At 46.5% G+C, this 22,474-nt stretch overlaps 1 protein-coding gene across 1 annotated transcript in view; it reads right to left on the bottom strand.

The window, feature by feature from the left end:
• LOC147672972 (sulfotransferase 6B1-like) overlaps positions 1-21,031 on the bottom strand; it is a 266,092-nt gene extending 245,061 nt beyond the window's left edge. Inside the window, exon 1 of the mRNA XM_086947847.1 lies at positions 20,525-21,031. Within this exon, the coding sequence (XP_086803973.1) occupies positions 20,525-20,717 (193 nt within the window). The 5' untranslated portion in view covers positions 20,718-21,031. The remainder of the gene's footprint in view (positions 1-20,524) is intronic.
• Between the last annotated feature and the right edge of the window lie 1,443 nt (positions 21,032-22,474).

Below are 22,474 nucleotides of genomic sequence, written 5' to 3'. Positions count from 1 at the left end.
TGAGGGCGTTTAAGATGTATATAGGTGTTGCATGAGGATAGGTTTAGCTGTGTATGGGCTGGGCTCAAGGACATGTTTAGGTACATATAGAATGGGCACGAGGACATGTTTAGAAGTATATAGGCTGTGCGCGAGGACATGTTTAGATGTATATAGGATGGGCATGAGGAAATGTTTAGATGTATATAGGATGTGCACAAGGACATGTTCAGATGTATATAGGCTCTGTGCGAGGACATGTTTAAATGTAAGAAGAAGGGGCACGAGAACATGTTTAGATGTATATAGGATGTGCAGGAGGACATGTTTAGGTGTATATAGGATGTGAACAAGTATATGTTTATATGTATAAAGGATGTGCACAAGGACATGTTTACATGTATATAGGCTGTGGTTCAGAACATGTTTAGATGTATATGGGCTAGGCACAAGGACATGTTTAGATGTATATAGGATGTGCGGGAGGGCATGTTTAGATGTATATAGGATAGGCATGAGAACATGTTTAGATGTATATAGGCTGTGTGCAAGTACATGTTTAGATCTATATAGGATGGGAACCAGGACATGTTTAGATGACTATAGACTGTGAGCAAGGACATATTTAAATGTATATAGAGTGTGTGCGAGGACATGTTTAAAGGTATAAAGAATGGGCACGAGAGCATGTTTAGATGTATATAGGATATGCAGGAGGACATGTTTAGATGTATGTAGGATGTTCACAAGGACATGTCTACATGTATATAGGCTGTGTGTGAGGACATGTTTAGGTGTATATGGGCTGGGTGCAAGGACATGTTTAGACGTATATAGGATGTGCATTAGGGCATGCTTAGTTGTATATAGGATGGGCATGAGGACATGTATAGATGTACATAGGCTGTGTGCAAGGACATGTTTAGATGTATATAGGATGGGCACGAGAACATGTTTAGATGTATATAGGCTGCGCGCGAGGACATGTTTAGATGTATATAGGATGTATAGGAGGTCATGTTTAGATGTGTATTTGATCGGTCGAAAGGACGTTTAGATGTATATAGGATGTGCAGGAGGACATGTTTAGATGTACATAGGCTGTGCACAAGGTCATGTTTAGATGTAGATATGCTGTGAACGAGGAAATGTTTAGATGTATTTATAGGATGTGCAGGAGGACAAGTTTAGGTGTATATATGATGGGCATGAGGACATGTTTAGATGTATACATTTTGGGTGCGAGGACATGTTTAGATGGATATAGGATGTGCACAAGGACATGTTTAGAGGTATATAGGATGTGGATGAGGACATGTTTAGAGGTATATAGGAAGTGCATGAGGACATGTTTAGATGAATATGGGCTGGGCAAGAGGACATGTTTAGATTTATATAGGCTGTGCGAGAGGACATGTTTAGATGTATATTGGATGTATAGGAGGTCATGTTTAGATGTGTATAGGATTGGCACAAGGACATTTAGATGTATATAGGATGTGCAGGAGGACATGTTTAGATGTATATGGGCTGTGCAAGAGGATATGTTTAGATATATATAGGATAGGCAGGAAGACATGTTTATATGTATATAGGCTGTGCGCGAGGACATGTTTAAATGTATGAAGGATGGGCAGGAGAACATGTTTAGATGTATATAGGATGTGCAGGAAGACTTGTTTAGGTGTATATAGGATGTGCACAAGTATATGTTTAGATGTATATAGGATGTGCACAAGGACATGTTTAGAGGTATATAGGATGCGCATGAGGGCATGTTTAGATGAATATGGGCTGGGTACAAGGACATGTTTAGATTTATATAGGATATGCACGAGGACATGTTTAGAGTTATATAAGTTGTGCACAAGCATATATTCAGTTGCATATAGGATGGGCATGAGGGCATGTTCAGATGTATATAGGCTGTGCGAAAGGACATTTTTGGATGCATATACCCTGGGTAAGATCACATGTTCAGAGATATATAGGATATGCAGGAGGGCATGGTTAGACATATATAGGATGGGCATGAGGGCGTTTAAGATGTATATAGGCGTTGCATGAGGATAGGTGTAGCTGTGTATGGGCTGGGCTCAAGGACATGCTTAGGTACATATAGAATGGGCACGAGGACATGTTTAGAAGTATATAGGCTGTGCGCGAGGACATGTTTAGATGTATATAGGATGGGCATGAGGACATGTTTAGATGTATATAGGATGTGCACAAGGACATGTTCAGATGTATATAGGCTCTGTGCGAGGACATGTTTAAATGTAAGAAGAAGGGGCACAAGAACATGTTTAGATGTATATAGGATGTGCAGGAGGACATGTTTAGGTGTATGTAGGATGTGAACAAGTATATGTTTATATGTATAAAGGATGTGCACAAGGACATGTTTAGAGGTATATAGGATGTGCACGAGGACATGTTTAGAGGTATATAGGATGTGCATGATGACATTTTAGATGAATATGGGCTGGGTGCGAGGACGTGTTTAGATTTTTAAAGGATGTGCACGAGGACATGTTTAGAGTTATATAAGCTGTGCACAAGGATATACTTAGATGTATATAGGATGGGCATGAGGACATGTTTAGAGGAATATGGGCTGGGTACGAGGACATGTTTAGATTAATATAGGGTGTGCACGAGGACATGTTTAGAGTTATATAGGCTGTGCAAGACGATATGTTTAGAGATATATAGGATGGGCACGATGACATGTTTATATGTATGTAGGCTGTGCGCAAGGACATTTTTGGATGCATATAGGCTGGGTAAGATCACATGTTCAGAGATATATAGGATATGCAGGAGGGCATGAGGACGTTTAAGATGTATATAGGCATTGCGTGTGGATATGTTTAGCTGTGTATGGGCTGGGCTCAAGGACATGTTTAGGTGCATATAGGATGGGCACGAGGACATGTTTAGAAATATATAGGTTGTGCGCGAGGATATGCTAAGATGTATATAGGATGGGCACGAGGACATGTTTAGATATATATAGGATATGCACAAGGACATGTTTAGATTATTTAGGCTGGGTACAAGTACATGTGTAGATGCATATAGGATATGTGCGAGGACATGTTGAGATGTATATAGGCTGTGCAAGAGGATATGTTTAGATATATATAGGATGGCCATGAGGACATGTTTATATGTATATGGGTTATGCGCAAGGACATGTTTAGATGTATATAGGCTGTGTGCGAGGACATGTTTAAATGTATGAAGAATGGGCACGAGAACATGTTTAGATGTATATAGGATGTGCAGGAGGACATGTTTAGGTGTATATAGGATGTACAAAATAGAGATGTTTAGATGTATATAGGAGATGCACAAGGACATGTTTAAAGGAATATAGGATGTGCATGAGGACATGTTTAGATGAATATGGGCTGGGTACGAGGACTTGTTTAGAGTTATATAAGCTGTGCACAAGGATATATTTAGATGTATATAGGATGAGCATGAGGACATGTTTAGATGTATATAGGCTGTGTGCGAGGACATGCTTAGATGCATATAGGCTGGGTAAGATCACATGTTCAGCGATATATAGCATATGCAGGAGGGCATGTTTAGACGTATATAGGATGGGCATGAGGACGTTTAAGATGTATATAGGCATTGCATGAGGATATGTTGAGCTGTGTATGGGTTGGGCTCAAGGACATGTTTAGGTGCATATAGGATGAGCACGAGGACATGTTTAGATGTATATAGGATGTGCAGGAGGACATGTTTAGGTGTATATAGGACGTTAACAAGGATAGTTTTAGATGTATATAGGATGTGCACAAGGACATGTTTAGAGGAATATGGGCTGGGTACGAGGACATGTTTAGATTAATATAGGGTGTGCACGAGGACATGTTTAGAGTTATATAAGCTGTGCACAAGGATATATTTAGATGTATATAGGATGGGCATGAGGACATGTTTAGATGTATATAGTCTGTGCGCGAGTACATGTTTAGATGCATATAGGCTGGGTAAGATCACATGTTCAGAGATATATAGGATATGCAGGAGGGCATGTTTAGATGTATTTAGGATGGGCATTAGGACGTTTAAGATGTATATAGGCATTGCATTAGGATATGTTGAGCTGTGTATGGGCTGGGCTCAAGGACATGTTTAGGTGCATATAGAATGGGCACGAGGAAAGTTTTAGATGTATATAGGATGTGCGCAAGGACAGGCTTAGATGTATATAGGATGGGCACGAGGACATGTTTAGATGTATATAGGATGTGCAGGAGGACATGTTTAGGTGTATATAGGACGTTAACAAGGATAGTTTTAGATGTATATAGGATGTGCACAAGGACATGTTTAGAGGAATATGGGCTGGATATGAGGACAAGTTTAGATTAATATAGGGTGTACACGAGGACATGTTTAGAGTTATATAAGCTGTGCACGAGGGTATATTTAGATGTATATAGGATGGGCATGAGGGCAACAACGACATCACCCCTTCGCAAGACCTCTGCAACTCCCTCGCCTCCTACTTCCACAACAAGATCGCGGACATACACAACAGCTTCAGCACTCAACCAACGCACGCCACGACCGAACCACCGCCCCCCACCACCACCCTCCGCACCTGGACCCCGATCAGCACCGAAGACACCGTCCGCACGATGAACTCCATCCACTCCGGATCTCCTACCGACCCCTGCCCTCACCACGTCTTCAACAAGGCCGACGCTGTCATCGCACCCCACCTGCGGGACATCATCAACACCTCCTTCGACACCGCTACCTTCCCGGAGAGCTGGAAGCACGCCGAACTCAGCGCTCTACTAAAGAAGCCATCAGCCGACCCCACCGACCTCAAGAACTACCGCCCCATCTCGCTGCTCCCGTTTCCTGCTAAAGTCATCGAGAAGACCGTCAACAAGCAGCTGGCCGCCTTCCTCGAGACGAACGGATCCCTCGACCTCCCGCAGTCCGGCGTCCGGGCCAACCACAGCACCGAGACCGCCCTGATCGCAGCCACCGATGACATCCGAGCACTGCTTGACAACGGAGAAACAGCAGCCCTCATCCTCCTAGACCTCTCCGCGGCCTTCGACACTGTCTGCCACCGTACACTAGTGCAGCGACTCAGCAACATCGGAATCAAGGAGAAGGCACTGGAGTGGATCATCTCCTTCCTCGCCGGAAGGACACAGAGAGTCCGCCTCCCCCCGTTCAGAACTGAAGCCACCGAAGTCATCTGCGGCATTCCTCAAGGCTCCTCGCTCAGTCCAACCCTCTTCAACGTCTACATGAGCCCCCTCGCAGACATCGCACGCCAGCACAACCTCAACATCATCTCCTACGCCGACGACACCCAGCTGATTCTCTCCCTGACCAACGACCCCGCCACCGCCAGAGCCAACCTTCACGAAGGGATGAAAGAGGTAGCCGAATGGATGAAGAACAGCCGCCTGAAACTGAACTCGGACAAGACGGAAGTCCTCATCCTGGGATCCTCACCCTCCGCCTGGGACGACTCCTGGTGGCCCCCCCCCCCTAGGCAGCGCACCCAAACCAACAGACCACGGACGCAACCTGGGCTTCATCCTGGACTCCTCCCTCTCCATGACCAGACAAGTCAACGCCGTCTCCTCGTCGTGCTTCAACATCCTGCGCATGCTACGTAAGATCTTCCGGTGGATCCCCACCGAGACCAGGAAGACGGTCACCCAGGCCCTCGTCACCAGCCGTCTGGACTAATGCAACTCCCTCTACGCCGGAACCACCGCCAAACTCCAGAAGAGACTCCAGCGGATCCAGAATGCCTCAGCACGACTCATCCTGGACATCCCCCGTCGCAGCCACATATCCGGACACCTGAGAGACCTGCACTGGCTCCCGGTCAACAAGAGAATCACCTTCCGACTCCTCACCCACGCACACAAAGCCCTACACAACCAAGGCCCAGGATACCTCAACAGCCGCCTCAACTTCTACGCTCCCAAACGCCAGCTTCGATCGACCGGACACGCCCTCACCGCCGTCCGCCGCATCCGAAGAGCCACCACATGGGGACGGTCCTTCTCCTACCTCGCCGCCAAGACATGGAACTCCCTCCCGACCCACCTCCGCCTGACCCAAGACCACCTCGCCTTCAGGAAGCAACTCAAGTCCTGGCTGTTCGAGCAGTAGCGGACCCCCCTCCCCCAGCTCCTTGAGACCCTCTGGGTGAGTAGTGCGCTATATAAATGCATTGATTGATTGATTGATTGATTGACATCGTTAGATGTATATAGTCTGTGCGCGAGGACATGTTTAGATGCATATAGGCTGGGTAAGATCACATGTTCAGAGATATATAGCATATGCAGGAGGGCATGTTTAGATGTATTTAGGATGGGCATGAGGACGTTTAAGATGTATATAGGCATTGCATGAGGATATGTTGAGCTGTGTATGGGCTGGGCTCAAGGACATGTTTAGGTGCATATAGAATGGGCACGAGGAAAGTTTTAGATGTATATAGGATGTGCGCAAGGACATGCTTAGATGTATGTAGGATGGACCCGAGGACATGTTTAGATGTATATAGGATGTGCACAAGGACATTTTTAGATGTTTATAGGATGTGCATGAGGACATATTTAGATGAATATGGGCTAGGTACAAGGACATGTTTAGATTTATATAGGATGTGCACAAGGACATGTTTAGAGTTATATAAGCTGTGCACAAGGATATATTTAGATGTATATAGGATGGGCATGAGGACATGTTTAGATGTATATAGGCTGTGCGCGAGGACATGTTTAGATGCATATAGGCTGGGTAAGATCAAATGTTCAGAGATATATATAGGATATGCAGGAGGGCATGTTTAGACGTATATAGGATGGGTATGAGGACGTTTAAGATGTATATAGGCGTTGCATGAGGATGCGTTGCATGTGGAGTGGTGTGGCTCACTGGTTAGAGGCGGCAGACCCGGAAGCAGAGGTCGGCCCGGGACCAGGGTTCGATTCCCGACGCGGCAGGGTCTTGAGCCATGGTCAGCGGACTCGATAATTCTCACCTCGGTGCCTACTCCAACCATGGGTCCCACTCAGCAACTCTGGGCAATAGCTTGCTTAATCTCTACTAACGGCCCCATCAGCGCCGGGGATGCTTGTCTTCACCTTGGAGATGCCCAGGAGGGACCATCTCACAGGGAAAGCCAGGATGGGTTCCCCAGCGGTATACAGCGCCGGTACGCCCCTTTGCTGGGGCAGCTGTGCCCTTTACAAGCATACGACATTTAACATTTAACATATGTTGAGCTGTGTATGGGCTGGGCTCAAGGACATGTTTAGGTGCATATCGAATGGACATGAGGACATTTTTAGAAGTATATAGGCTGTGCACAAGGACATGTTTAGATGTATATAGGATGGGCACAAGGACATGTTTAGAAGTATATAGGATGTGCACAAGGACATGTTTAGATTATTTTGGCTGGGTACAAGGACATGTTTTTATGTATATAGGATGGGCACAAGGACATGTTAAGATGTATATAGGATGTGCACGCGCACATGTTTAGATTTATATAGGATGTGTAGGAGGTCATGTTTAGATGTATATAGGATCGGCAAGAGGACATGTTTAGCTGTAAATAACATGTGCAGGAGGACATGTTTAGCTGTATATAGGATGTGCAGGAGTACATGTTTACGTGTATATACAATGGGCACGAGGACATGTTTAGATGTATATAGGCTGTGTGTAAGGACATATGTAGGTGTATATTGAATGGGCACGAGGACATGTTTAGATGCATATAGGCTGTGCGCAATGACATGTTTAGATGTATATAGGATGGGCACGAGAACATGTTTAGATGTATATAGGATGTGCGCAAGGACATGCTTAGATGTATATAGGATGGGCACGAGGACATGTTTAAATGTATATAGGCTGTGCACAAGGACATGTTTAGATGTATTAAGGATACCGCTATACATACAAATAGTACAATGATTGACAGAGCACAGCACAATATAGTATATAACTGACTCTTCACAGTCACATTTAAGTTTAATCACAATAACAAAAACAATACCTGAACATTTGTTGAGCGCACAGATCTTCACCACTGTTGCTACGTTGTTGCAGCAATGAAACAGCCGACACGTGTTTCGTCGTATTTACAACTTTTTCAAGGCTTTAAATATACGTAGTAGTTATCTATGATAAGGTAAGGCCTTATTGTTAATCCAAACAGCACAGTATATGGATAAGATTGTCCAGAATCCTGTATTAAAGTTGGGAATGGACCAACATCTGCTAAAATGTGTTCAAGGTCCCCCTAAATGGAAGACAGTAGTTGCAATCACAGATTGTGCTTTCTTGTCATTTTTGGGCCAGGTGATTGCATGGACCATTTTGTCAGATCGGGTACTGCCTCTCTTCTATGAGAAGAGGGGAGGTTCCTTGAAAGGGGCATGAGTGCGCAATACGGACCAGTTTCTTTTGATCACCTTACTGACCATGTTGCTGGAGGTACTTTAGGTAGATACAAACGGGAGGCGTATGTTGGTTCGTTTGGGGGAAGGAGAGAGAAGTACTTCCCTGTGGCAGTACCATACCCATTTGGACGCACGGGAGACAATGCATTTAGGGTAGGCCTATTGATCAATTTCTCGGAGAGAATGGCTGCTTCTCTGAAGTGGTCCTTGCACCACTTGCAATTTCTCCGGATACGAAGAAGTTGACCGTAGGGTAGGCCATCCTTAAGGCCTCTGGGATCGTAGCTTGAGTACATTAAGAGAGTCTTGCGTTCTGTGGGTTTACGGTATAGGGTGGTGCCCATCGCCCCTTCCTCTGTGTGAAGGGTGAGGTCGAGGAAGGGGAGGTCATTGGTTCTCACATCCGAGGTGAACTTGAGGAGGGTTTGGCAATTGTTGAGCCAAGATACACAGGATGACAGATCTTCGTGTGTGCTATCTACGTGTGTGTTATTTGTGAGTGCACACAAATAACTAGTTCCTTTACAAAGACACCTTTTTTCTACAGATTAAAGGCATTGCCATGGGCACTTGTTTCGCCCCCAATTTTGCCTTTATGTAAACCATCTTGAAACCACGCATTTCCTATCTGCTCGAAACCCATTTCTAAATAGGATCAACCTCTGGCATCGTTACATCGACAACATATTTCTACTCTGGCAAGGCACACACGAAGATCTGTCATCCTTTATATCTTGGCTCAACAATTGCCAAACCCACCTCAAGTTCACCTCGGATGTGAGAACCAATAATGTGACGCTTTAATATGGCCCTAAATGAAGAGGACGCATTTTTTTGTTGTGTGCTGTTTCTGTTTTTTCTGAACCCCACCCTTGTATATTGTCCCTCAGCCACTTTTGTTTGATTATACACTGTATTTTTTGTACTGTTTGTGTAAACCTATGAGCGCCAACATTGTCTTATTATTGTTTGTCTAATTTAGTTAATAATAATACAAGTACATTCTTGACTTCAGTGAAATATTGTATATATCGGTGGCCCCCCTGGTGAATATTGTAAGGGAACATGGGTTCACGCCAATATCCTACGCTGATGACACCCAGCTACTATTCCCATTCCAAAACATGACTCCAGCAGTAAAAAATTCTTTCGCTGCAGGAATGAGAGGGATAGCCGGATGGATGACCTCCAATTGCCTACAATGTAATGTAGGTGAGACGGAGGTCATGCTCTTTGGAAATGCCCCCCTCCTTTGGTCGCCTGAGTGGTGGCCCCCTGAACTAGGTACGGCCCCATGCCCAAAGGAAAACGTAAAAAATCTGGGTGTTAGGCTTGACCAACCTTTGGTGCTAAAAGACCATGCCATACAGGTCACAGGAACTTGTATGAGGGTGATTGGCTTACTTAGAAGGGTCTTCCCCTATTTAGCAGATCATCATAGGAAAACACTAGTGCAGACCTTAGTAATTAGCAGGTTGGATTACTGCAATGGATTACTTATATCTGCTAATGAGGAACAGCTGGGGAGGCTACAAGTAGCCCAAAATACGGCCGCTAGGCTGATTCTCAATGCCCCTGCCAGATCTTCCTCTCGTCCCTTACTAAACCAGCTACACTGGCTTCCTATTCGCCGGAGAGTACAATTCAAGATCTGCTGTACTATCCATAAATGCTTGTTTGGAACTGGCCCTAGATATCTAACTGAAATCTTTAAACCTTATCAACCAGGTAGAAACCTACGCTCAGAAAACCAAGCCTTGCTCCAGATCCCCAGGATCAAAAGAGAAAGACAGGGAGGCCGAGCCCTTTCATACAAAGGCCCCACTCTCTGGAATTCATTACCCCTCACTCTTAGACTAAATTCCAACCTCTCCACATTTAGGAAATGTCTGAAGACGTACCTATTCTCTACTCAGTAACTCCAGCAATGCCACACGGATATCATTGTTCTAGTCCTGCTTTCGAAAAAAACAAAGCGCGGAGATATCTCCTCGGAGATCGAATTCCTGCGCTATACAAGAACCGAAAAATAAAATAAAATAAAATAATCCTGTGCCCAAATAATACTGCGCTCTCTTTTCTTCTCTCTCTTTTTCTCACATATTTCCTTTTTGGGTGGTTTAATTATTTGAGTGTTATACCTGAACCTTTGTTTGGATTCCAGTGTTATCTTTAGTTCATGGTGCTTGAGGTTAGATGGTTAGAGCATGGCTGGCAGGCCAAAGCCACATGCAAGTCATTTGCCATGTGAACCGTACACGCAGTCCAGATTCCTATTATATATGGAGTAATAACGCACTAAATTAAATGCAAGTGAGAGATTTGCTTAGGATCACACAATTTGGTCAAGTGTAGACGCTGGGATTGATCCCAGGTTTGCTGCTTTCCCGACGTGCAATTCAGTCACTAGATGGGTATGATTTTAGTCATTTTTTACATGAAAAGCTAATGTTTGTATTTAATTCTTGGCGCACGAGGTAGGCCTATGGTTCGCAGGTAGAAGTCACACGAAAGGCATTTGTCATGTGCACACCATATGTGGTCTAGATTCCTAATATACATGGAGAAACATCACAGTCTATTAAAATAAACACAAAAGAGAGATTTGCCTACGATCACACCATTATGTTAAGCCGGGAAGCGATGCAATCCATCCACCAGATGGACATCTCTTTATGTCTCCTATTTCACATCAAAGGTAATGTTTTATCTTTAATTCTTCGCGCATGAGGTGAAAGTGCGGCTGGCAGGCAGAAGCCACATGCAAGCCAACTGTCATGTCTCAGCACCGGGACACTCAGTAGAGTAGCTGGGCGCTTTATAAAACCCCGGTTAACATAACATAACATAACTTGTGCACCCTATACATAGCCTAGATTCCTATTATATATGGAACAAAGCTATAGTTGATTAAATCATGCAAAAGAGTGGGTCCGGGCGGACTGGTTAATTCTGCTGATAGAATCTGTGGAATTTGGTAATTCTGCTTTGCTCTTGTAACACGGAATTACTTATGATTTCCGCTGCTCCGCCACAGGAATTAATCTGCAGTTTGTTGTTTCTAAACAGTGCTGGAAGGAGGAGCCGTCCCACTATGTATAAAATTCACTGTAGAGTAACCTTTAATCTGTGGTGATTTTTGAATATAGAGGGACGGCTCCCTCTTGGGGCCTTGATTAAGAAACCAAACAACTGCGGTGCACACCCCTCGGTGCCCTTACCTACTCTGCAGAATACTGCAGACTGCTGCGGAGTATGTAAGTGAGCTGCGAGGTATGCACTGCAGACTGATATGCAGTGGTTCAAAAGTTTAGAAACCACTCCATACTATTTGAGGGCGGTGTCCTTACATACTCAGCAGTATAATCAATGCAGAGTGTGTAAGGGTGCAGAGTGGTGACTGGCTGTGCTGTTTTCAAGTGCAAAATGTATCCTTGCATCCAGTTTTAGACCAAGTGCCCACTCTGCTCTGCCACAGAATTTCGCTGAACTTCATGGAATTTTAATGTAATTCTGCGAATTCATCAGAATCGAACTTCGCCAATTCCATCCAACCTTACTAAACAGGTATTTGCGTACCACTCCTAGCTCGGCCCCGGTTCAGTGTCCATTTACTGCTGCATGTTTGTGAAAGTGCATAGACTGATGTATGCATGTTACACTTCTCAACTTCCACAGAACATTTCATGTTTGGCCCGTACCAACAATTGATTCTCAGTTATTTGCCACCTTGTAAAATCCTCCTGTTCGCTTCTTCTCTCATCCAAGCTGCAAATGTGCATTTCACCTTGAATAAGGGCTGCTCGCATAATCCTGCTTGCGCCTCTGTGACCCAAGGATCTCAGTTTTGTGCAGAGGGATCTAAATCCTTCCCTTCCACAAAAAACAATGATTTCCAAACGTTTGACAGGATGGGCTTTATTTACCTGTTTCAAAACATTAAATGTTGAAGAGCTGTTTTCCTTGAAAGGTAGAGAAGTTGCTTTTTTATAGTTGTATAGCTGGATAGCGCACTGTTAATGTTTGCGTAGTTGTAACCCCTCCTTTGGGCATAGCTGCCCTTGTTCTTTGCCCTTCTACAGCGATGCTGCAGAGTTTGCGATGTACTGTCTTATAAAACAATAACTCTGTGTAATTTTGCTGTAATGATGCTCGTAGGTCTGGAGATGGGTGTCATTCAGAGCTATAATATGTGTAAGAAGAAAGTTTATGTGTGCTTACAAAGGGCTCGGCCTCTCAGGATAAAGTTTCTGTGAGTAGGCGAGCCCATAGGTCACTGTTACTATGATCAAGTAGGTCACGTAGGCCTTCTTCAGTGCACGGTGTTGGCTGTGTAACACGTCTAGGATGTACAAAGTTCTTACTAGTGAGCGTAGTCCAATGTAGATGCTGATTACTGGCCATAGTTTGTGGTGTCTTTCACTGTTTCCACATCTCCACTCTAGGGTAGTATTTCTATACAAACTAGCAATATTTCCAAGTGAAGGCAAAACTTCTTGAAAGTTCATGTTGAGACATGAAGTGCATGTACCTTTTTCTTGTGAGTTAACTTTATCTCCATTTCCTTCTAATCCTTAAACACTGGTTAACGCACCAATACTTTGCTATGCGGGTGATACCTGTACGTTAACATGCATGGCTCTGTGTGTGGGTGTTCTGCTGGTACTCCTTCCAGGCTGAGGTGTTCTTACGCTGCGCTGGTGAATGTGAGAGTGGTTTAGCTATGATTATGCCAACAACAAGAACACAAGAGGTGTCTGCTGCTAAATGTGTAGGTGACAATCTTTTGAGGGCTAATTAATGACATTAATGCCGGACACCAAACATTTTCTTAGGCTCTCATTGCTGAATGCCGGGGTTGTCATTATGTTTTTTCTTTTACTATCCTACCCTTGATTTGATGTTATCTTAGACTTGCGGGTTCTTTTTTCACCCCATTTTCTGCCTTCATCATTGTTTTCCTGTCTCCCTTTCTCCTTTTAGTCCTGGAGTAAGATGAGTTTTAAACTGACGAAGGGCACCATTGCTTTATGTGTAGCTTACAGAGGTGTGAATCTTCTGCCTGAATCATCAGTGCAGGTGTATACACTTTTTGCCCCTTGGCTTCATAATCCACTTCAGAATCTCTGCAAGCATGAAGGATGATTTCCAAACACAGCAAGAAAGGAACTCACCTCCAGTCCCATGTCTAGTCCACTCATCTGTCTGACACGTTTCAGCACTGTTTTTGGCTGTTACTAAGGTCTTACTCTCGTGGTGGTGGTGCTAAAGGTACCTAGAGAGCCAAAATCCAAAACTTTGGGCTTAGAAACCTTAGGCTAAAAACTGCTCTGGGAACCGATCGAAGACCAGGACCAACCTGCTTGTCTATCCGCCCAAGGTGCATTGCCCGTTTGGCCTGACTTTGTGGCAGCTCTTGCCACGTTCTTCGCTGCAGCAGCAAATCCTGTTCGGCGGTCCTTCATGAAAGGAGTATCTGACCTTGTGGCACTCTCATCAGCTACAGCCTCCTGCTAGATGTCAGCAGTTGGTGCTTTGATCTTTTAGGCATTGGATGTTACTTACAATTTTAAAAATTCATAATTCTGGTTCTACTGATTGGTATTTTGTCGTTTTAGTGTCAAATAATTTATTAACATTTACTCTAGGTTTCTACATTGGTATAGAATGTTTCATATGTTATGTTTTTACTTTATGACTGTGTGTGTGCTGCATAATTAATTTACACATTGCCTCCAAGTTAAGCTTGACTATATTTGTGCCAAGCTATCAGATGGTTGAGCACAGGTTAGTTTAGTAACTTTTGTGGTTCACCCTGACAGGGATTGTGGCTGTTGCTTGACCAGGGTTTTAACACGCAGTCAACCAACAACCCCATTTCTAACAAGGTGTTTAGACGGTAGCCGGGTAATTAGTGAAGTTTCTCTGCTTTATGCATACCTCCGGCCAAAGTGTGCAAAGTGTCTGCTATTAGCCAGCAGCCTGGTAAACAGTGAACTGTTGGAACTATCTGGTTGGCCGAAGGGATGCTCCAGCCAGGCAGAGGCACTGTTCCCATCAAGGGCAGGTGATTTTACACACTGCACAACCCGTGCTGACTCTTGTGTACCTTGGCACTGAGCAGTCAGGTGCCCTTCAGAAGAAATATGTAAACAAGAGCACAGCATGCCACCACAATAAATATTCAGCAGGACACAAAAGAGAGACTTCACACATTATGTCGAGAAATGTCATTTATATTCAACATACATATGAGACAATGCAACATGTTACTAGCAGCCAGGGCATACATCGCACTTGGTATTGCTACTAGCAGCAGTAGGCCCGATTGGTGTTGATCAGATCTCGATAATATGTAGACATGTTAAAAGCCTGTCTCTAATCCCCCCACAGCACCCTTATGTGGTGCAAAACGTTGTCCACGCCCGGCCCACCCCCACAATCCTAATAAGGCAAATTCACACAGCCATAGGAGGCACCCAGGGCTACAATGATATCAGTAAATGCATAGAGAGAGAATTAGAACACCTTAGCAGCACCGCCCGACGAGGCACGGCAGGTAACCCACTGTCGTGGGCTAAAATGCTTTGGACACGAAAACAACATTTAAGCCAATACTGCTGACCTGTGTCATGAAGCCTTGGCAGTCCACAGATGGTCACTCGCACTCACTTTGCACCGCTACACAGTGCAACAGGTACCAGCCCAGTCCGTATGGGCACTTTCACACACACACACACACAGCTCTCTAATGCGGTGCCACTGATACCACACAGGTTAATAGGTAGGACTCAGCAGACACCGTGGTTCCAAGCCCCCGCCACCCTCCAGTTCATTCCTACTGTCCATGACCCCCCGGAGGAAGTTTATCAACCCCTTCTTCTAGACATAGCACCACGCATGGCTGAGGTCACACCCCGTCGGGGTCCCCGGAAAGCAGGTGGGGATGGATAGTAAGCATAAACAAGAGATAGACGTAAACAAAGGGGGTCTTGGTACCACTCAGCAGAGTTCACCACCAAGCCAAAATGGACCAAGAGCAACACTTCATTACAAACAAGGGTCTTCTGGCGCCAGCCCAATTCTGCGAAGTAAAGGGGGGTCATGCAGCCTCTTGACTGCTCCCGAACCTTCTCAGAAGCGTCTCTCCAGCCTAGTCAATTCCTCTCACTCCTACCTGGTGCCAAAAAGTGTTTAGAAGAGCCAGATGGGGAGCGGCCAGTTGGTCCGCCATTATGGGCTAGAGAGAGAACAAGCAGCGAATGGGGAATAACACACAGGAAAGCCTCTCGGTTTGAGGAGACACCCCGCCTGATACACGTTATTTCTGGTGGTGCCCTGGCAAACAGGGCACAGGGTCTGGTGCACGACAAGATGAGTCGCGTCATACACTTCAGTTTTCACAAAGTAGAGTTACAATTCCGTCCCTCCCTGGAAATGAGGCACAATGTCCTGCACATCTTGATGCCAGTTTCCCCAGACGATTCCAGTAACGCACACACAGGAGCAAGTTCAGCAATGCCTCAGCAGGTAGAATGAGACTCTGCAATGGTTGTGTTACCCACATCCGAGGGTCGCAACCTGTGAATTGAACACTGCATGCAATGAACATGCAGTCGGCATGGCACACAAGAGAAATGCAGCACAGTGGATGAATCGGCCACTTTGGAGCTCGCAACCAAGGAACCCGCTCACCTCCAACAAGACGCTTATGCGTGCCGAGGTTCCTGCATATATACGGGCGACTTCTTAAGCTCCACACTAGGCACTCCAGACTCCAGGCGTGGTTCTGTAGTTCCAAGCTCACACCGCGCTTTGCAGCTTTCAGCAGGCAATGTTAATGTTAATGTTAATGTTAATGTTAATGTTAACTGTCATTTATTGAGCGCTCGTACGCCTGGAGGTTTCATGGCGCTGTAGGAAGGAACAGGGCGCGTCAGTCGTTTGATAGTAGGAAGCAGCTCAATGATGTGCCTGAGAAAAGAGCCAGGTCTTCAGAAGATGTCTGAAACTAAGGAGATTGTCACTTAGTTTTAGATGAGGGGGGAGAGAGTTCCAGAAGGCAGCTGCAAGATGGTCAAAGCAGCTGCCTCCGAGACGTTTCCTTTTGTACGGAGGAACAATCAAAAGGGATTTATGGGTGGACCGGAGATAGCAGGGGGGGCTGTATCTTTGGAATAAATCTCTAATGAATTGGGGGCCAATGTCATGTAGGGATTTGAATAAAATGCAGCCCACTTTAAAGGCCACGCGTTGCTCCACCGGCAACCAGTGTAAATGTTTCAAGCCAGGTCTGACTGATTGCCTTCTGGGGATGTTCAGAAGCAGTCTGGCTGCTTGATTCTGAACCAACTGGAGGCGTCTAAGCTCTCCTTTTTGGAGCCCAAGATAGAGACTATTGGAGAAGTCCAATCTGGATAGGACCAAGGAATGTGGGCACTTAGAGGGCTCCGCTCTCCAGACATCACCAGTAGATGGTGTGGGCCCCTTGCAGGAGATCTTTGATGTTCCTGAATCCTCCAAGAGAACAGGAGACCAGCTGACTGGTCCTTGAAAGACCCCTTCAGGGTGTCACTTGTCCGCAGGTTTGTTGTCCCAGGTCAGCCACTATTCAGGAAGGCACGCTGTCCTTTCCACGGGCAGTTATCCTCCATGTGCACAACAAAGTCCTTTGGCAATGTGCACCACGCATTCCAGATTATCCGGTCCTGTGTCCCCACAAGCTGATTTCTCCTGTTAATGGGGTAGCACTGGGTAGTTATTCTCCATGGATCCTTTGAAGTTGGGGAATGGGTCAAAGGGTATTCCTTTGAACCACAGATGTGTCCCCTAAATTTCTGTCCTGTCTGCCATGAGGCTGCAGAATGCAGATCTCTGTCCTTATGGGGGCAGTGATCTGGTCCTGGAGGCCAGGTGTCACACTCTCTGCCTCCATATATTCTGCAAGGCTCGCAAATGGCAGAGGTTGGCTATCTCAATTGCCTGCCTCATGGTTTATGGCTGTCGCTGAGGAATGCCCAGATGTGCTCTTGCGGCCTCTGGTGCTGACTGATACATAGTAATGCCCACTTTTCATAAATGGCATTTCCAAGGTATGCCAAGCCCACCATTACCATTGGTATGGGTTAGGCCTAATGAATCTATTGATCGGAAGCATCCTGAGACTGCGTCACTGCGATCCATTGTCGCAGCATGAAATACAGGAGACCCTTTCCCCGTCTACCTTAAGGGAAGAGCAAGTCACCTCAGTAGGGGAACCCTTGTGGGTCTCCTCACTACCTGGGCAGTAAACACATGTGGGTGACTGCCCAGTCCTCACCCTTCCAACTTAGTGGAGGCAACGGGCCTCCTCCGGATGGACCATGCTTGCTACGGGCCACACAAGAGCGTATAGCAGCACCTGTGGTGGCGGTCGGACACAGGTTTAAATCACACAGTCCATGCGCATGCCCACACCGGCCTGCATTACAAGGTCAGACATGAAGGCGAATCACACCAGTGGTGTCAGTGCGCACCCCAGCCACAATGGCAGGCCTGAGCTACGTTTACAAACAATCATGTCTGCACCACGTCTTAACATTTGTCAGAAGAGTGCATGCACTTTCTCACTGCGGTGCAGTGGGAAAGGGCCTGGAACCACGGAGGAACCAGCATGTCCACCGGCTGACAGTGACAGGCCGGCAGCCTGGGTCTCCCTGACACCTCTGGTGTCCATGCCTTATCCAGCCAACCATGGTGGTCTGGGTTCAAGCTAAGCACTTCCTTGGTGCCAACTTGCACACCAGCCCATCTTGGCAGGCTGGTGTCGGGGCCTAGAAACATCACTGGTGCGAGGGCTCAGGCCGACCGGTACCAGCAGGCCGGACGCAGGCCCAGCACAAACTTGGTGCCAGCATGCCCCCGCTTGTCAGGACAGGTGGACGATTCGTTTCACCCCCTCCGCCAAGCGCCTCTTCCTACAAAGGGTAGGAAGGGCATGCCCATTTCCACCCTGCACCAACAGTGGGCAAGCGCCCAGGCCTATGGCCTCAAAGGGTCCTCAGCACCCTTGGAAGGTATTTGAAGGGTGGAGCTGACCTCTGAGGTACGGGGACCCCATCTAGGGTCTCTCCTCTGTTTAGGCAGCAATCATGTTTTGGCCCTGCCCAGCTACTCTCCAAGCCGAAGCGTCACCCCACCCCGGGACATACCCTAGGACCCCTCCCGCAGTATGGGAGGTCCCCTCCGGAGTAGTAGACTTAATAGGCAGGCGAGTACCACGAGGCATGACTTGCGCCATGTTCCAGTCACCTCTGCTGAACCCCAGGGTATATGGTGTACCTCTCATAGGGCCCTAAACATGCAAGCATCCTGCCCCTAACCCTTGTAGGAAGGGTGTTCATAGCTTCCCACTTCTGTACAGTGGGCATATATCCCATGTTTTAGGGTCACTATCAGAGAGAGGGTGAAGACTAGGGGGACAGAAAAAGTTCTTGTTTCGGAATGTTCCCCTAAGAAAGCCAGGCCCACATGAACTTTCTTTGCAATCTGCAAGACGACCAGGCAAACTACGCATAATGGTTAATCAAAGCAAACTAGCTGTGTCTGTATGCTATGTGTCTGCATGGGAAACCATTTGGTTAAGTATGAGGGCCCTCATCCACCAACCTAGTTGGTGGCATGCTTCATCATCCGGCCCCACCTGAGGCACCGAGTGCGCCTCGATGTGCTGCGACGCGGAGCGGGTTTTTTGGAAGGTGCGTGTGCTGTGCAGGTGTGTTGCGTGAGATTTTAAAATTATGTCCTTGGGGTCCCTAACGGTTACTTTATTGGTGGGCCCCAGGCAGAGGTTAAAAACAAAGGCTTGGGACGTGTAGGGGTGGACTTATTATCAGTTTGTACGCCTGTCTACAGAGGACAAAACTCCCTGGACTTCCGCCGGAGGGTCGGGACTTATTATCACTTTGGCTGTGTCTCCAGGCCCAATGGAACACCTGTGGAGTACAAACTGAGAGGAAATACCTCTTACATATATCCGCACCTTAGCGCGTGCTTCACATACAGAGCACTGATAATCACATAGATCCCTGTAACACCCCCACACAGAGGTCCTGAAGAAAGCCAGTTTAATAAAAAGGCCTGGCTGAAACTAGTCGACCACACTAGACGTGGGAGACCATAAGTCCACCCCTACACGTCCCAAGCCTTTGTTTTTAACCTCTGCCTGGGGCCCACCAATAAAGTAACCGTTAGGGACCCCAAGGACAGAATTTTAAAATCTCACGGAACACACCTGCACAGCACACTCACCTTCCAAAAAACCCGCTCCGCAGTAATCTGGCGTCGCAGCACACCTGAGGCGCGATGATGAAGCATGTCTCCAACTAGGTTGGTGGGTGAGGGCCCTCATACTAAACCAAATGGTTTCCCATACAGACACAGCTAGTTCGCTTTGATTAACCACTATATCCCAGGGGAAACTAACTAGCTACTCTAGTTCCTCTCTCTCTCCTTGATCAACAAAACTGCGCATCATAGTCCAGAATGATTTAGAAAACCCGTTCAGAGGTAAAAACTGTCACTAGACAAGAAGTTCCCGTGGTATTCTTGTCCGGAACCCCGCTACTGCCCTGCCTGAAATCCTTATTACAGGGATGGGTGGGTGGGTGTCTTCTCTAGGCGACGTCCGACTCCTGGGAGGTCAGCAGACAAAGAGGGGGCCTCTAAGATGGTCGCGGGCTTTTATGCCTCGCGCCCTACGACTACTTCCGGGTTTTTGCCAGAAGATGGGTAAAGAGTGTAGCTTCTTCTCAGTTTCGCAGGAAGCTGGAAAAATAGTGCAAAAATGTGTTATTTAGTCATTGGCCGGTGAATCATGAAGTTTCATTTGTGTTTGCTCACCTGCTGTCCAAGCAGTGTATAATGGGTGTTATTTAGCTGCATGCCAGGAAAGAAGTGACGTTTCAATGCTATTTACAAGGCTGCGGCCGAACAGTGTTTAAGTGTTGTTGGCTGCGCCGCCAGGCTTTTGTTGCAGACAATAAAGAAATGCATACAAGAGTGCATTTACTCACCGCATTTAGGGTAAGCAACCATGAGCAGGTCGTCTGTCCTGAGCTGGAAAGCCTCTAGCGACTGGAAGGTCTCCGGGCTGCACAGGTTGCTGGGGTACAGCACCCCCTTGTGGGTGAACAGCAGCTCCTCCGGGGTCTTGTCTTTCGCTGCAGCAAAGAGCTTTTCGTTTATTTCTTCAAATTTCTTTGCCATCTCGGTGCAGACTGTGCGAGGCGCTGTGCCGAGAAAGGGTGTGCCAAGGAGGGCTTCGAGGCGCTGAGCCGAGGAGTGCTGTGAGGCGCTGTGCCGGGGAGGGCTGCGAGGCGCTATGTCAAGGAGGGCTAGGAGGCGCTGTGCCAAGGAGGGCTTCGAGTCGCTGTACGAGGAGGGCTTCTAGGCACTGTATGAGGAGAGCTTCGAGGCGCTGTGCCAAGGAGCGTTGCGAGCCTGTGAGTGTTGAGAGGGTGAGGCTGTGCCAGGAGTGCTTTGTCGAACTCTGACCCCTGCCACAAACTAATCTCCTTCTGACCTGCACACAAAAGTTACAACACCTTTTGTGTGAGGAAACACAAGAGGCGTGAAGGGGAGGGTTTCGCTGTTAACCCGGGGAGGGAGGGAAGTTGGGAAGAAGCTGTAAGAGGTTGGAAGGAGAGCGCCTTGAGTCACAGCTGCTGACGCTGTGCCAGCTATCATGACATCAGCCGAGCCTTGCTTATCAGTTTAAAGGATGTTTAATTCTTCTGGGACACGCGTGGTTATGGCTAAAAACAAACGTACATGCTGCTCCCATATTGAGGGTTAGCTGACATCATGCACTAAAACAAGCATTTGAAGTGTGATTATTTTTGTATATTGTGTAGTGTAAAGTGTCATGCCAAGCTTCACAGCGCTACAGAGGTACAACGTGGACAGCGGCAGCGCCGTCCTCCCTGACACGGGAAGCACCGCTTACAGCGGATATATCGCATCGCGCTGACAGTGCATCGCTGCTGTTACATCGTGCACGACATCACATCGCATGTCATCAGGACGCATGCAAGTGCATCGCATTTCATTGTACATCGTTAACCATTACATCGGAATCCGAATCCGGGAAGAAGAGACTTTTGCCATCACATCGGAATCCGTCCATTTGTTTATTTAAGAGACTTTTGAAAATGCCGTAATTTCAAACAGTAGGAGCCACATATGGTATTGCAATTGCAGCGTCATACTTTACATTAAGTGGCTTGTTTATTTAGGACACTTTTGCGAGCACACACTTTACAGCGCTTGAAGACAGAAAGGGCCTGTTAAAAATGAATACAGATGATTTTCTGTATAGTTCTATTTAAGTATCATATCTGGGACTTTGTAGGATCTTAAAACGAACAATTGCCAGTACGTTTTCTTTGCTCTGGAGAATTTAGCAACTCTCGACACGTATCTCAAAAACGTTCTTCAGCATGCCGTCATTTAGCAAATATAATGTGTTGCTATTTTTTTAAGTTGTTGGCTTTGTGAGCTACGCATTCACTCAGCACACAAAAACAATACTTAAGCATCATATTTTGGACTCGCTTACGGTGAAAAGTGCATTTTGGAAACGTGCTGACAGGATAATGTAGCCATTAGACGCACACACACACACACACACGCATATTTAATCGATAAAAGGTTTGTTCTGCTGCTAAATGGATCCGTACATAAGGATGGGCACCAAAACGGGATGAATGAATGCATAAATGAGTGGATGGGTAACCAAAGGGTAACTGGATGGGTGGATGGCTAAACGGAAGGGCGGAGCACACAACGAAGATTAAAAGGGTATACAGTCGGTTAAAAAGATGCCTACAGGGATAGGCGAAGCGCTAAACAGATGATTGACTGACAGATAAATGGGCGGTTGCATCGTTGGGTGGAGTGGACAAGATGGACGGACGGACAGACGGAAGGTGAGGATGTACATCAGGGGTGGTTGTGTACGTCAT

Source organism: Lissotriton vulgaris, assembly GCF_964263255.1.
Source record: "Lissotriton vulgaris chromosome 7 unlocalized genomic scaffold, aLisVul1.2 SUPER_7_unloc_1, whole genome shotgun sequence".
In the NCBI taxonomy this organism is placed as follows: domain Eukaryota; kingdom Metazoa; phylum Chordata; class Amphibia; order Caudata; family Salamandridae; genus Lissotriton; species Lissotriton vulgaris.
This window is presented reverse-complemented; position numbering and strand designations above follow the sequence as displayed.